This window comes from Trichechus manatus, unplaced genomic scaffold (assembly GCF_000243295.1).
Source record: "Trichechus manatus latirostris isolate Lorelei unplaced genomic scaffold, TriManLat1.0 scaffold00417, whole genome shotgun sequence".
Taxonomy (NCBI): domain Eukaryota; kingdom Metazoa; phylum Chordata; class Mammalia; order Sirenia; family Trichechidae; genus Trichechus; species Trichechus manatus.
In genome coordinates this window covers 124189-140297 of record NW_004444353.1, presented here as the reverse complement: position 1 = coordinate 140297, position 16109 = coordinate 124189, and the positions used below count along the sequence as shown (strand labels likewise).

General features: G+C 42.5%; 1 protein-coding gene across 1 annotated transcript; it reads left to right on the top strand.

The window, feature by feature from the left end:
- Positions 1-3985: 3985 nt before the first annotated feature.
- LOC101349524 (olfactory receptor 51E1) lies at positions 3986-13505 on the top strand. The gene is made up of 2 exons (XM_004391047.2): positions 3986-4082; positions 12421-13505. Exon 2 carries the CDS (start codon positions 12463-12465, stop codon positions 13414-13416), a length of 954 nt encoding a protein of 317 aa, XP_004391104.1. The 5' UTR covers positions 3986-4082; positions 12421-12462; the 3' UTR covers positions 13417-13505.
- The last annotated feature ends 2604 nt before the right edge of the window (positions 13506-16109 follow it).

Genomic DNA, 16109 nt, shown 5'->3' with positions numbered 1-16109 from the left:
GCATGGTAGAATTTTGCAAGACCAATGACTTCTTTATTGCAAATACCTTTTTTCAACGATGTAAACGGTGACTATATACGTGGACCTTGCCACGTGGAAAACACAGGAATCAAATCGACTACTTTTGTGGAGAGAGATGATGGAAAAGCTCAATATCATTAGTCAGCACAAGGCCAGGGCCAACTGCAGAACAGACGGTCAATTGCTCATATGCAAGTTCAAGTTGAAACTGAAGAAAATTAGTGCAAGTCTGTGAAAGCCAAAATATGACCTTGAGTATATCCTACCTGAATCTAGATACCACCTCAAGAATAGATTTGCTGCATTGAGCACTAATGACCTAAGACTAGACGAGTTGTGCAAGGATATCATACACAAAGAAAGCAACAGGTCATTAAAAAGACAGGAAAGAGAGAAAAGACAAAACAGATGTCAGAAGAGACTCTGAAACTTGCTCTTGAAGGTCGAGTAGCTAAAGGGGACAGAAGAAATGATGAAGTAAAAGAACAGAAGATTTCAAAGGGCGGCTCTAGAAGACAAAGTAAAGTATTATAATGACATATGCAAACACCTGGAGTTAGAAAACCAAAAGAGAACAATACACTCAGAATCTCTCAAGAAAGAACTGAAGAAAAATTCAAGCTTTGAGTTGCAATATTGAAGGATTCTATGGTCAAAATATTGAATGATGCAGGAAGCATCAAGAGAAGATGGAAGGAATACACAGAGTCACTGTACCAAAAAGAATTGGTTGACGTTCAATCATTTCATGGAGGTAGCATATGATCAGGAACTGATGGTACTGAAGAAAGAAGTCCAAGCTGCACTGAAGGGAATGGTAAAAAATAAGGCTCCAGGAATTGACAGAATACCAATTGAGATGCTTCAACAGATGCAGCACTGGAGGTGCTTACTCATCTATGCCAAGAAATTTGGAAGACAGCTACCTGGCCAACCGACTACAAGATCTCCATTTTTGTGCCCATTCCAAAGAAAGGTGATCCAACGGAATGAAGAAATTATTGAACAATATCATTAATATTACACCCAAGTAAAATTTTGCTGAAGATAATGCAAAAGGAGTTATAGCAGTTTATTGACAGGGAACTGCCAGAAATTCAAGCTGGATTCAGAAAAGGACATGAAACAAGATATTTATCTGTGTTTTATTGACTATTCAAAGAAATTCAACTCTGTGGATCATAACCAATTATGGATAACATTGTGAAGAATGGGAATTCCAGAACACTTAAGTGTACTCATGCGGAACCTGTACATAGACAAGAGAACAGAACAAGGGGATACTGCATGGTTTAATGTCAGAAAAGCTGTGCGTAAGGGTTGTGTCCTTTCACTGTACATATTCAGTCTGTATGCTGAGCAAATAATCTGAGAAGCTGGACTATATGAAAAAGAAGACAGCATCAGGATTGGTGGAAGACTTATTAACAACCTGCTTTACACAGATGACACAACCTTGCTTGCTGTAAGTGAAGAGGCCTTGAAGCACTTACTGATGAAGATCAAAGACTACAGCCTTCAGTATAGATTACACTTCAACATAAGGAAAACAAAAATCCTCACAACTGGACCAATAAGCAACATCATGACAAACAGAGAAAATATTGATGTTGTCAAGGATTTTATTTTACTTTACCTATTATCAATGCCCATGGAAGCAGCAGTCAAAATAAAAAGACGTACTGCATTGGACAAATCTGCTGGAATAGACCTCTTTAAAGTGTTAAAAAGCAAAGATGTCACTTTGAGGACTAAGGTTTGCCTGACCCAAGCCATGGTATTTTCAGGCACCTCATATGCATGTGAAAGCTGGACAATGAATAAAGAAGACCAAAGAAAAATTGATGCCTTTGAATTGTGGTGTTGGTAAAGAATACTGAAGAATGAAACAATCTATCTTGGAAGAAGTACAGCCAGAATGCTCCTTAGAAACAAGGATGGGGGAGACTTCATCTCATGTACTCCAGACATATTATTAGGAGGGACCAGTCCCTGGAGAAGGACATCATGCTTGGTAAAGTAGAGGGTCAGGGAAAAAGAGGAAGAACCTCAATGAGATGGATTGACACAGTGGCTGCAATGATGAGCTCAAGCATAGCAACAATTGTGAGATTGGGCACATGACCCGGCAGTGTTTCCTTCTGTTGTATATGGGGTCACTATGATGCGGAACTAACTAGACGGCACCTAACAACAACAGGAATGATCCATTATGATCTAAAAAATCCATTTTACTGTAGATAATGTTTCTACTCCTGTTTTACAGATAAGGAAACCAAGGCTCTGAGAAGTTAAGGACTAGCTGAAGGTCGTGTGACTGAAAACAGGATAGTGACTCAATTCTAGAGCTCTTTTCCCCATGCCACAACTCCTGAGTCTCAGAGATCTCAAATCTCTGATTTTTTGTAGAGAAATCAATTTGTGAGAAATATAGAGAAATCAGTACTCAGCTGAATTCTTGAGGGGGACCCTTTACAGATCTCTGGAGTTCTTCTGTGTAGATCTCTCTTCTCTGGTACCCTGCTTTCACATTCCAGCTGACTTGGTCTTCCTGAATTCTCAGCTCCATCTTTTCCACTCAGAGAATTCTCTGGACTCTGCCTTGTTCACCCTTTCATGTGCAGCAGGCTTGGAAACTCTCTCAAGTCAATAAGCTGGGGGAGTTCTAGGGTTCACCTCATTTGTTTCCCTTTTCTCAAGGATCACTGACCTTCATTGCCTAATGTCCAGCATCTTTCAAACTGTTGTTTCATATATATTGTCCGTATTTTGGCTTCTTCAGGTGGATATTACTCTTTGTTACTCCATCTTGGCTGGAGGTAGAAGTCCCTGGGGTATATATATATTTAAAAAGTCTTCACATTGTCTAAGGCAAAGGGAGATTGAGGGAGGCAGCAGAGATGGCTCAAGGGGAATGATAGCAAGTATCAGTCTGCAGGCTCTACAGGCACCCGGGGCTCTTGTAATCAGTAGTTTTGATGAGAACTGAGTTGCAGTGGCCTGATCTGACATTGTCTATTTTTCTATAGCATGAGTTAGCATGCCCTGTGTTATGAATTTACAGCTTACATTGATCAGTAAATAATAAGGTGAAACCACCTAAAAATTACTTTGCTTGATTTATAGACATGTTTTTTACTTATTTAAAAATGTAACAGATTTAGTTTCATATTCAAATTGTTCTAAATGTGTCTCTTACTATTTTTGCACTTAAGAGAGAAACCAAATCGCACTGGTCTTATATGGCTTGTGTTGAGGTCGGGGAGGATTAAGGAAACTGCATCCTCCTTTCTCAGACAGAAGTTTGGTAATCCAAGGTCAGGGAATGGAAGGCAGAGGCTTTGTCCCTGGGGATCCTGTTATGAGTTAGCCAGATGCAGGCCCCAGAGCCTGGGAGACAAAGAAGATGTAGCTGTAGGGCTTTGGGGAAGTGAGGATGGGCCCACTGGGTTCTAGACTCAGAAAGAACCTGAGCAGGGGCCACAAAGGAAAGAAGGCAGGGGAGAGAGAAAGCTGCAAGACGGAGATGAGCTGGCACTTCATCATGAGGTCTCCCTGAAAGCTTATTCTGCTTTTCCTTCTGCTAAGTTTGATAAGCCTGGGGAGGCACTTGGAAAACGGCACCTCACAAAGGCAATGGCCACACAATGAATTTTCTTTAGCTTTTCCTCACTCATTCCCCGTGTCACATTGGGAGCTAGCGCAAGTATCCCAGCTGGCACCAGTGCCCATTTGGGGAGGACTCTGGAGACCCTCTCTACCAATTTCCCCTCCTTCCCTATGCCCCCAGACACACCCTCCCAGGACACTGAAGCAAGAAGGAAACCAGAACCACAGTTGGCTAGTGAGGGGTACCTGTTAATGGACCCACTGGGCAGTACTTTGCCTCCAGCAGGGAGAAGCAGAAGGAGGAAGGAAGTAAGAGAGCATAAATAACCCTGCATTAGGGAGGCCCAAAGGAGAAGGCGGAGACAGAGAGAGCTATACTTCAGTGCAGCCTGCCAGACTTCTTCAGGAAGAGTAGTGGAAAAAGGGGCACACGTTCTTTCGGTGCAGTTGAGGTGAGTGCAGGAGAACCGGGGAGTATGTCCAGGTTTGTGGGGTCTTGTAGTTAGACTTTCCCTGTTATATCTGTGGACTGAATGAAAATCAGACTCTGAAGAACTAGAAGTACGGGGTGGGGGGGCGGGTGAGGGATATGAAGGAGGCCCCTGACTCAAGGGACAGATAGCCTTAACAATTTCTATGTTTGTGTGGTGATGGGAAGCATCGGGGTGTTAGATGCTGGCTAAAGTTAGTTTTCAAGCAATTTCTAATGACAAGTTTACTGGGATACCTGATAGGGATTGGCATGAGTGAATGTGAGTAGGGGTAGAGAACTGACTAGTTTGGGACTCGGTCGGGATTGGATTGTGGTTTGCTGTGCGGTCAGGGCCAGTATCCAGGTTGTTAGTGTGGTTGAAGCTCAGTCTGTGATTGGGGTTGGGGTGGGGGCTCTGACTAGGGTCAGAGCTCATTCTATACCCTGCATCAGAAGTCAGGCTGTGGCTGAGATGGGGACTTAGAAATAATGCTGGGGCTTAGGCCCAGGGTTCAGTCTTCAGCCCAGTTACAAAGAGGATTAGTATTCACATTGTGACTTCCTCTACCTTTTTGCTCTACCCCAGCCACACTGAACCTTTGCCAGAATGCACTTTAAAATGCAAATTAGATAGGTCTGTTGCTTAAATTCCTCCAAGTCATGTGGAATTAAATCAAAGCTTCTTGCTATCTCCTGCAAGCCACTACCTGGCTTGACACCTGCTCGCCTCTCTGATATCATCTTCTAAAGCTCCCCTGTTCTCTCAGTGCTCTAGACACATTGACCCTCTTTCTGATTTGTGAACCGCAAATTCATTTATCAAGACCTTTTCTCCTGTGTTCTTTGCCTAGAATGCTCTTTCCCTAGATCCCAGTATGTTGTTGTGTGCCATTGTGTCAATTTCGACTCACAGCAACCCTAAAGGACAGAGTAGAACTGACCCATAGGGTTTCCTAGGCTGAAATCTTTATGGGAGAAGATTGCTGGGTCTTTTCTCCCACGGAAGGGCTGGTAGGTTTGAACTGCTGACCTTTCAGTTAGCAGCCGAGTGAGCACTTAATTGTTGTGCCAACAGGGCTCCTTAGATCTTAGCATGGCTGGTGTTTTCTCATTACATAGCTCTCGGCTTATATGTCACCTCCTCAGAGAGGCTTTCAGTGACTCCCTACCTCCAATATCTTGTTGTTTTCAGTGTACTTATCTTTATCTGAAATTTCCTTCCTTATTTATTTATTTTTGATGTCTTCTTTCTAGTGAGTGAGCTCCATGAGAACAGAGACCGTGTCTATTCTAGTCACTGCTTTATCTCCAGCTTTAGGCACATAGTAGGCTCTCAGTGAATTTATGTTGTCTAACTGAATGCTGCTGTCCCCACGCTCCCCGAACATGCCTGGTCAACTCTGGTCCTTCAAGTCTTGGCTCAGACCTCCTCAGGGTAGCCTCTGAGCCTGCCAACTTGGTGAGCTATGGTGCTTCTTTCATACTCTACTTACCCTTGTCCTAGCACTTACTACAAGGTACTGTGATGGTTGCATATTTATTTTAGTTTCTCCCCATCCCTTGAGGGCTAGAACTGTGTCTTGTTTGCTTTCTATCTCAGTATCTCTAGTGCTTAGCACAATGTCTGGCACATGGTGGTCATTCAATCAATAGTTGTTGAAAAAAATGAGTGTATCAGTCAAAACGTTTATTCCATGTCTTGGGTCAGGCTTTTCCTTTGCACCACATTTCCCTGCATGCACGCATCAGCCGGAGTGGCTCCAGAGAGCACTGATAATTAGGTCCAGCTCTGCGGGTCTGTGGGACTCTTATTGGCTCTGGTCCTACTCAGAAGTGGAGGAGCAGGGATCTGAACCCCAGAAGCTCTGCCTGGAGGTGATTTTGGGGGCCAGGATGACTGGGGTGATTAGGGTGGGGCTGGAAGCCTGACTCTGCTTTTTGGGAGTGGGAAAATGCATTCTCTCGTCTCCCCTCCTCTCTGTTCCAAAAACAGTGACTAAGACATTGAAACCATTTATCTGCTTTATCAAATACAAGCAAGGTATGGGGAGCAAGGGGGGCAGTAATTTGGGGTAGATGTGATTCTGGGACTACCACCCTCACTGGAGTGTTAGTGAAAGGACTCACTCTCCATGAGTCAGGGTGATAAACTCCTACAGTCCCTGAGGTCTGTCTTCCTTCTTTGGGTCTGGAATGGGAAGCCAGAGGCTCCCAGGTATGTCTGGGCTTCCCTCCAAGGACATTCTCTTCCAGATGTTCCCACAGAGGCTGGAAGTGGGGTCAGACCCCACCGTCATGACTCTAGACATGGAACATTCTGTGCATTTAGCCCAGCTTATGGCAGTGACCACAAATCCCCATTTCCCATGTCCCTCCTTGTTCCACCCACTGAACCGAAGTTGGGAGAGCTGGTCAGGTGCCATGAGCCTGAAAGGCCCTCTGGATTCATGAGTCCTTACAGAGGATTGTAAGGATTGAAATAATCCTTACAAAGCACCAGTCCATTCTTAAGGAGACTTGGACAGGGGCAGTCAGTAGATAGGCATATTGGAAATCACCTGGACCTTGGTATTGAGAGCTCTAACTTACCTCAGTTTCCTGATCTGTCAAATAAATAATTAATGCCTGCTTGACAGGTTGATGAGAGGCACTAATCATATAAGAAGGAAGAACTTGCTGGAGGATAAAGCTTTTAAATCTCTATTGAGGGGCCTATCCAAGTCACAACCAGGGCGGTTGGGCTGGGGGTTGGGAGAGTATCCCAATTCCCAGGCCAGGAGGATCTTCTTTACTGACTTTTTGGTTTCCCTTCCAGGGTATACCTGGGCCAGGTATTCTACTTATGAAGTCCTTTTTCTACCCTACCTCTTAGACAGATTTTATTACCTTTCAGAATGTGTAGCACAATAAAAGGCAGCCAAGAATAAAGAGGAACATGTACAGTCCTTGGAGTAAGAGCAGCTATGTTAAATGTCAGCTTTACCATTCAACTGATAAACCCTGGGAAAGTTACTCAACCACTCAGGGCCTTGGTTTTGTCACCTATAATATGGAAAAGATAGATAGAAATTCCTATCCTGCAGTTGTTTTGGGGTTAGATTTAAATTTTGTACAGTGTCCAGCATTTTGTAGGCACTCACTCACTCTTATTTTCATGAAAATGCCAAAATCAGTGTCAGGAGTGACCTCATTATTTTCTTGGGTCAGAAGAGGTCACCCTTGGCCCACATCCCTGCCTGCTTTTCCATGGTGCCTGGGTCTCTAAGAAGGAAGGAGGTCAGAGGGGTCTGGGGAAGAGGGTGAGGATGGCTGAGCTGGCACTGGGGGTCATAGTCCTGGAGACCAGAGGGGAAGGAAGAGGGAGACTTGAGGGCCTTAAAGTGGATTTCCACTCTGTATAGCTTGGGACTCCTGCTCCCACATTCCAGAAAAGGGCTAAGAAACATTCCTTCCTAGTTCTCCAAGAACCATCCCTGGGACTTGCTAAGATAGCGTGACTTTTTCAGAGAACATCTCAAGCACAGGGCTACTCCCTGGCATCAGGGCAGTGACTGTGGGCTTTCTAAAATTAAAAAAAAAAAGAAGGAAAAGAAAATAAATTTCTTAGTTTATTTTCCTTGATTGTGTTTTATTTTCAAAATAGAATGATTTAGTTCAACTTCCTTCACTGCTCAAAGCCATCTCTCTATAAGTGCACACAAATGGTTCTAATTACGGTAGCTTCTCTGGCACCGGGAAGTCATCTGGTGCCTCTGCCTGTCTCCTGGTGGGACTCTGGGGGATTGCTATGCTTCAGGGGTGAAAGGGCTGAAGGGAGTGGGCCCTCTGCCTAGAAAAGAAATTGGCCCTTCTCTGTTCTGGCTTCCTGTACATTCCTTCATTTCTCTCCTGGGCCATTCTTCTGAGATCTACTTCAGAATGTGTAAATACTCTGTAAAATACTCTGTATAAAATATTCTGATATTTATCTTCATCAATAGCTGTCAACTTTATGCTGCCTGGGCACCTCCTCTCCAGGCTAACTGAGTCTATCTTGTTTTGGTTTCTGGTAGCCCCATATCAATGCCCAGTCTTTGCCATTGTGAGAGATGGACTGCTAGATACTGTGTCTGTGTGTGTGTGAGGTGTAAGTGTGTGCATTGAGGTGGAGTGGTAATTAAGATGACAAATAGAGGGAAATGAAAAGTTTTTGGAAACTTCATAAATTTTCAAAGTTCTTGTTCTCTACTTTATGAAAACATGAATAAAAAACCCGTGATTTTTGTACTGTGATGAAGTCTTTTTGACACCCTTTGACATGCCTTACCTCACGCGATTCTCACTGCAGCCTTGTGAGGTTATTGTTATCCTCTGCATTTATTTAGAGCCAAGATTTGCATTCCTAGTCCCAGATATCTGCTCACCACATCACTGTACCCTCAGTGGCAGTAAGGATGCATATGCCAATCCATGACTCTTTCCCAATATGTTTACTAAGGCAGCACATTCTTATCCTGGGAATGTCCCTGCTCTGTCTTGTCTGCTCATGTGGTATTTCAGGCTGGCATGGATACCTGGCCCTGCCAAGTGCTAGAGCCTTTTAGTTTATCTCCCCAGGTGAGGGATGCTAGGCTACCCCTCGCTCTCCCGACCCCGGCACAAACTGTGCTGCATGTTCACTTTGCCTTTATTTAGAGCCAGAATTTTGTAGCAGCCCTGTTCTCCATGTATCCTCTCTTGCATGACCTCTGGCCCTTAGATGAGGAAGAACTTTTCTGTCTGACCCTGAAGATTCTTGTTCTGAGCTTAAGACCACCCTGCACTGACCTTGTAAGCACTCCTTCACCCTACTCAAAAATCTCTTTCTACCCACTGGGTTATGTTATCTTCATTAGATGCTTATTAAAGGATTCTTCCTTTTGACAAAACTCATTTTCAATTTCAAAAAATCTTATTTGGGGACTAATTAATAAATATGATAGAGTCCCTGCCATTAAGGAGTTCATAATTCGGAGGAAGACATATAGAACAATAATTATAGTTCAGGATGGTAAATACATAAATACATAAACAAAGTTCCTTAGGAGCACAGGGGAGGAAAAATTTAATTATACCCAGGAGAAAGGGGTTTAGGAAAAGTATCAGAGGAGAGAGATGCTAAGCCAGGCTATGAAAGATGAGTAAGATTTTCCCTAGTGGGAAGTCAAGAAGGGAGACCTGGGGGAACAGTTTTTCTTGACAAAAGAACAAGATGTAAAAAAAGACACAGAGGCATGAGGATCACTGCTCTATTTATGAAACAGCATATATTCCAATGTGGGTGGGGAATAAGGGTCATGATAAGTGGTAAGAAAGAAACCTAGGATCAGATGCTGAAAGAAAGGCCATCTACCACATCCTAAGAAATTTAGCCTTTTTTTTCCTGGATTCAATTTGATCAATCTGGAGCTTTATTTTCTGAAAATTTTATTATCATTATTTTAACAAGAGGTAATGAGTAGATATCATCTGGTTAGAAGATTACTGGGATTGTCCAGATGAGGAAGGTTTACACCACAGGCATGGCAGTCAGAATCGGAGTACCTAGCTTGTGTGACTGTTTAAGTCATCAAAACAGAAAAAGGTAAAACTGGAGAAAAATAGTTAATAACAACAGATGTAAGTTTTTGTATACTTACTATGTGCCAGGAATTGTATTACATGTTTTACATTCATGATCTCATTTATTCCTCATATTGATCATTTTAGGTGCGGAAACTGAGGCTTAGAAAGGTTAAACGACTTTTCGTAGATCACGCAGTTAAGGAAATTGTACACTGGGATTTGAACCCATGGCTGATTTAAAAGCTCAGGCTCTTAGCAGCTATACAATACTGTCTCTGGAAGGGGACTTCATTTTTTAGACATGGAGAGTTTCATGTGCTTCAGAGACAGCCAGTTGGACTCTTTCTAAGTCTTTAGAATCATGAATCTAGATCACAAAAGAGAATTCAGGGCTTGCTAAATAGATTTAGGAACCCATAACTAATTTACTGGAGAGTGTGAGATGGCTGAAGAGAGGGCATAGAACAAGAAAGGCACTGAGTGTTAAATTTGAGAGAGCATTATCATTTAAAGGTCAAGTGGAGGCTGGTGGAGATCCAGAAAAGAAACTAGTGATTAGAGAGTGATGAGGAGCAGCAGAAGAGAAAGAGAGAAGGGTTAAGAAAAAGGGAACTGCTCACAGTGTCACATGCTGCAGAGAGGTCAATAAGGGTGATTGAAGGGACGTTGGTGACTTTAGCCTCTTTGCCTGAAGTTCTAGATTAAATCTGGCTTCTCTGCCTTATACCTTCTCCCCACAGCTGTTTGAATTAAAATGCTGTCACTCTCTGTTTGAAAACTCATGCTTCCCGTGTCTTCCCACTGAACTCTGAGTCTGGTCTGAGGGAACCTCTGGGTAGTTGCTCAATGGAGGAACAAAGATGGTGAACATAACCTGAGCCCGGTGCCACACACTCAACTGCTCTGTGGTAAGACATGCAGGAAGCCTCTACCTCAGCTGTTAAGAATCTAACCTTTCTTTTTTCTTTCCAAGATAAAATTATCTTAAATATATTCAAGCAATAAGTGGCACAATGCCCCCAGTTGAAAGAGGAGATAGTTCTCCAATTACAGCTAAAGCTTTTTTTTATATATGATGTATATGTAAATCTATTAAAAACAACAATAAGCTTGATGTAATAAATTGAGCCCTGGTAGTGCAATGGTTAAGAGCCCGGCTTCTAACCAAGAAGCTGGCAGTTCAAATTCACCAGCTGCTCCTTGGAAACCCTATGGGGCAGTTCTGTTCTGTCCTATAGGATTGCTATGAGTCAGAATTGACTCAGTGGCAATGGGTAACAGGTAATAGTAGAAACACATGGATATTTGAGGGTCGAAGATAGGAAGATAGGAAAGGATGGAGGAAAAAGTTAGCACCTCTCTAATTGTTTCAACAGAGAGGTACAATCTGAGATAACCCAAGTCTGACATCCTTCCTCAGCAATCTCTCTTTAACATTTATTGATTTTGTAGCCAGATTCAGAGATATCGGAGCTATGATCTACGACTGATTAGTCCTCCAATGTTTCCAATGCCATCACCTCTTAGGGTTAGTCTGCCAATACCAATCTGCTAGGCTGGGTCCCCTAGATGCTGATCCTGAGATGACGATTCTTGCTCAAATGGTATATTGTGGGATTTTTGTCATGAGAAGAGGAGGAAAGCGGAATAGGGCAGGGGAAGAAAGCTAAGCAAGGTTGTGGTCTCAGCTGAAGACCAGACTCAGCCTGGTGCCTGGGGAAACTCTGAAGCACAAATTGCATCACAGGGTTGGTCCCACCTGGAGACAGGTGGTATGACCCATGTCAGGCAGTCATTGGCCTCTAGGTGCCCCTTGGGATGGGGGATAGCATGACCTCCTGGGTGGGGTGCCTCCTATTTGACTGAGGACAGTTCTCTGTAGAAAGGGGGAACTGTGATCTGTTAGCAACCAACACCACATATGGGAGATAGGTGCACTGGCTTGGTGAAGGGGAATTGGGTGGGACACCAACATCCACTATTCCTAATGTTCTTTTTCTGGTATAAACTGGATAGTCTGGACAAATGTCAGACTTTGGATGGGCATTTGGACATGAGTGAGATATAGAGCTAGTGTTCAGGATACATTTAGTGTCATGTTTTTATTAGATTAGGGTTCATTATAATAAAGTATGTGTTGTTAATAGGTTTCAGATCAAAATTGAAATCGTTATTAGGGTTAAGTTTTAGGTTAATGTTAGAGTTAGAGTTAAGGCTAGAGTTGATGAGACCAATGAGATTATTGATGAGGTTAGGTTTCAATTTTATTCTGAAGATTACTATAATTCTTCTACATTTGTACTGGAGTTAGTCTTAAAGATAGTGTAATGTAATTCTATTAATAAACTTACAGTTGTTATTAAGCATAAGGGGATATAGGGGTGGAATTGAACAGAGGAAGTGAGGAGATTTTTTTTTTTTAAATAATTTAAGATTGATGTGTATTGAGTATATAGCCTTTCTTTGGTGAACTAAATGATTTACAATATTCTTAGAATTTTTGCCTTAGTATTTTACTTACTACCTGGTTTGACTTTAGAGGCAGAGTTAATAAGTAGGACTAGGTGAATTTACATCTAGGCCTTGAGTGTTGAAGGATGGTTAGATTGAGTTCAGAATAGAATCAGGTAATGAAGTTAGAATTTCGGTCAGAGAAAGAGACATCAGGATGGAGGGGCAGAGGTGTGGTTTTGGGATTCTGGAAGATCTGACAGTGGTTTATCTTTGCATTCCAGCTTCTACCTGCCTGGCATTGGTCACAGTTCAACTTCTTCACTATGGTAGACCCTAATGGCAATGAATCCAGTGCTACATATTTCATCCTAATAGGCCTCCCAGGTTTGGAGAAGGCTCAGTTCTGGCTGGCCTTCCCATTGTGCTCCCTGTACCTTATTGCTGTGCTAGGTAACTTGACCATCATTTATATTGTGCGGACCGAGCATAGCCTACATGAGCCCATGTATATTTTCCTTTGCATGCTTTCTGGCCTTGACATCCTCATCTCCACCTCATCCATGCCCAAAATGATGGCCATATTCTGGTTCAATTCCACTACTATCCAGTTTGATGCTTGTCTGTTCCAGATGTTTGCCATCCATTCCCTATCTGGCATGGAGTCCACAGTGCTGCTGGCCATGGCCTTTGACCGCTATGTGGCCATCTGCCACCCACTACACCATGCCACTGTGCTCACGTTGCCTCGTGTTGCCAAGATTGGCATGGCTGCTGTGGTACGGGGTGCTGCACTCATGGCACCCCTGCCTGTCTTCATCAAACAGCTGCCTTTCTGTGGCTCCAATATCCTCTCCCATTCATACTGCCTACACCAAGATGTCATGAAGCTGGCCTGTGCTGACATCCATGTCAATATCATATATGGCCTTATTGTCATTGTCTCTGCCATTGGCCTAGACTCCCTTCTCATCTCCTTCTCATATCTGCTTATCCTCAAGACCGTGTTGGGCTTGACACGTGAAGCCCAGGCAAAGGCATTTGGTACTTGTGTCTCTCATGTGTGTGCAGTTTTCATATTTTATGTACCTTTCATTGGATTGTCTGTGGTGCACCGCTTTGGCAAGCAGCATGACTCCATCCTACCAGTCATCATGGCCAACATCTACCTGCTTGTTCCTCCAGTGCTCAATCCTATTGTCTATGGAGTAAAGACGAAGGAGATCCGGCAGCGCATCCTTCGTCTTTTCCACGTGACCACCCAGACTTCAGACCCGTAGATGTCAGCGCTCCAACTTCTTTCCCGTACAAAGTCCTTTGATTCAGATTTTAACATCAGCATTTTGGAAGACAGTATCAAGAAAAACAAACAAACGAAAAGCTTCCTTAATAAAAATACAACTCCAATCTCCAAAGGTGAAACTGGATGCAGAATCTCCGTGTGGAAAGGGGCTGCAGAGCCACATACTCTCAATTTCCATTTTTCAAGATTTCCCTTTGATTCTTCTCTGTATATAATTACTAAAACCCCGAGCTGGCTGTGGTTGGAGGGTTAGTATTTCCCATTTAACCATCTAATCCAGCTATCTGAATTGTTTTCACTGATAATGTGCATGGAAGATGAGTGATACATTTAAAGAACATTTATCAAAGGCGTAGACATGACAAATGGGAAATAAACACAAATCAAATAAAACCAAATAATCTGGCTTAAAAATCACGACTTCCTCTTCAGAACTCCCAACTATATTGGATCTCAGGAAAAGGGATATACCTGGATTTTCTTCGTCAAAATGACCTCCACAAAGAATAAGCCATTTCTTTTCTTCTAGGCATTAGCCCCTAAGTGGAGGATTGGAACTAAAACCTTGAAAAGACTACATTTGCCTACATTAATAAAAGATAACACATTTTGTTATTAGAGTTTTCATAGCCCATGGATACTTCTTTTCCTTATTTAATTTTCTTATCAACTTTTTAATTTGGGCAGGAGTATGATTAGCACCCCCATTGAACCAATAGGGAAATCGATGTTCAGGGTGCATCAGTAAATTGCATGAGGTCACATAAGCTCAAAAATAAAAATCAATTCCATATTGTGAGAAGGAACTATAAGGGAGACCTGTAGAGTAGTGGGTCAGGCATTTCAAAATTGTCTTTCATTTTCCAGGGGAGATATTTAATTCCCTTTCCAACTCATCCTAGTGGTGCATTTAGGAACTTCCTGTCAATGCATCTCATGGCTTAATCCCATTAGCAGTTGCTGTTTGTCCATCTGCCACAGTGCTTGTGTAGTGGCAGCAGGAGTGTGCTTAGAGTTCCCAAGAAGTGGCTCATTTGGGAAATAGTGTGATTAGCAGTGGAAGTTCTTAGCATAAGTCCTTAGCACAAATTCTCAGAGAGTACAACTAATGGACAAATGCATGCAGAGTGAATAATTAACTGAAGTGACAGAAATATGACTCCTCCATTAGTGTGAAGGTCTCTCTTATTTCTAACACTTTTATTTAGATACCCAGACAATGGTTTTTCTCTCAGATTCTCATTTCTTCAAACTTGTAAAGGAGGGGAGGCCAGACTCAATTATTCAGCCGTAAGTTGCTTCACTGACCCACATCTTTTCTAGCCAAGGACTCCTCTGTTTCTAAATGATCTTCTTTTATTCCAGGGGATGCAAACTGTGGCCTGTGGGCCAAATATAGCCTGCCACCTGCTAGCCTGCTCATAAGCTAATAATAGCTTTTACATTTTAAATGGTTGAAAAAAAATTAAGAATAATGATATTTTGTGACACATGAAAATTCTAGGAAATTCAAATTTCAGTGTCCAAAAATAAAATTTTATTGGAACACAGTCATGCTCATTGTCTATAGCTGCTTTCCTGCTACAATGGCAGAGTTGAGTAGTTATGACAGATAGCATATGGCCTGCAAAGCCTAAAATATTTATCATCTGGCCCTTTACAGAAAAAGTTTGCCAATTGCCGTTTTAACTTGCTGCACTGTAGTGCCTGATCCCAGGGAAGCGAGGCTCTTCTTCAAAGAGGAAATATCTTCTTACCTTCATTCTCTGGGGTATGGGGAAACTAGGAGTAGTTTATCCTGCCCAACCTCTTAAAAAATGTCCTTCCCAAGTTATTTTAGATGATTCCAAGAAGAAGGAGTTCAGTATCAGATATAGCAGCCTGTGTCTGACATGTGGTAAATGTTCAATAAAAGAGTTTTTGTGGTTGTTGTCATTGTTATTGTTACTATTACTGCCTTCCCCTTTCCCCCTACCCTGTTATATTCATAGGTTCCGAAGGAAGATTTCCACACAGAACCAAAACAAAATCCTTCCCTTTGGGGCTTTCTTATTATTTACAGGTAAGCTCCAGAAAGAAGCCTTTTCCTCTAACATCCAATCCAAGGGTGCCTCTACTCTTAATTGTACATAACATCACTGATTATCAGACTGAACCGATAGGTCGGTGGTTGGGATCTACCCAGTGGCTCCATAGGATAGAAGACCTGACGATCTGCTCCCTTAAAAAGATTACCGCCTAGGAAACACTATGGGGCAGTTCTACCCTGTCATATAGGATCGCTATGAGTCAGAATTAACTCGACAGTGCACAATGGAAAGTGTAACATAAACTTTACTATAGTCTAGGGGGTATCAAGAGGGAGGTAAGGATGGGAAACATGCAAGTAGACCATCTGGTTTATAAGCTACTATTATTTAACACGGAAATCCTGGTGGCGTAGTGATTAAGAGCTACATCTGCTAACCAAAAGGTTAGCAGTCGAATCTACCAGGTGCTCCTTGGAAACTCTATGGGGCAGTTCTACTCTGTCTTATAGGGTTGCTATGAGTCGAAATTGACTCTATGGCAACAGGTATTTTTTTTATTATTATTATTTTTATTTAACATAAGGAGCCCTGGTGGCACAGTCGTTAAGTTCTTGACTGCTAACAGAATGGTTGGCACTTT

Excerpts from the sequence above, each read along its gene's own strand:
- LOC101349524 (XM_004391047.2), top strand. The coding sequence starts at position 12,463 with ATGGTAGACCCTAATGGCAATGAATCCAGTGCTACATATTTCATCCTA.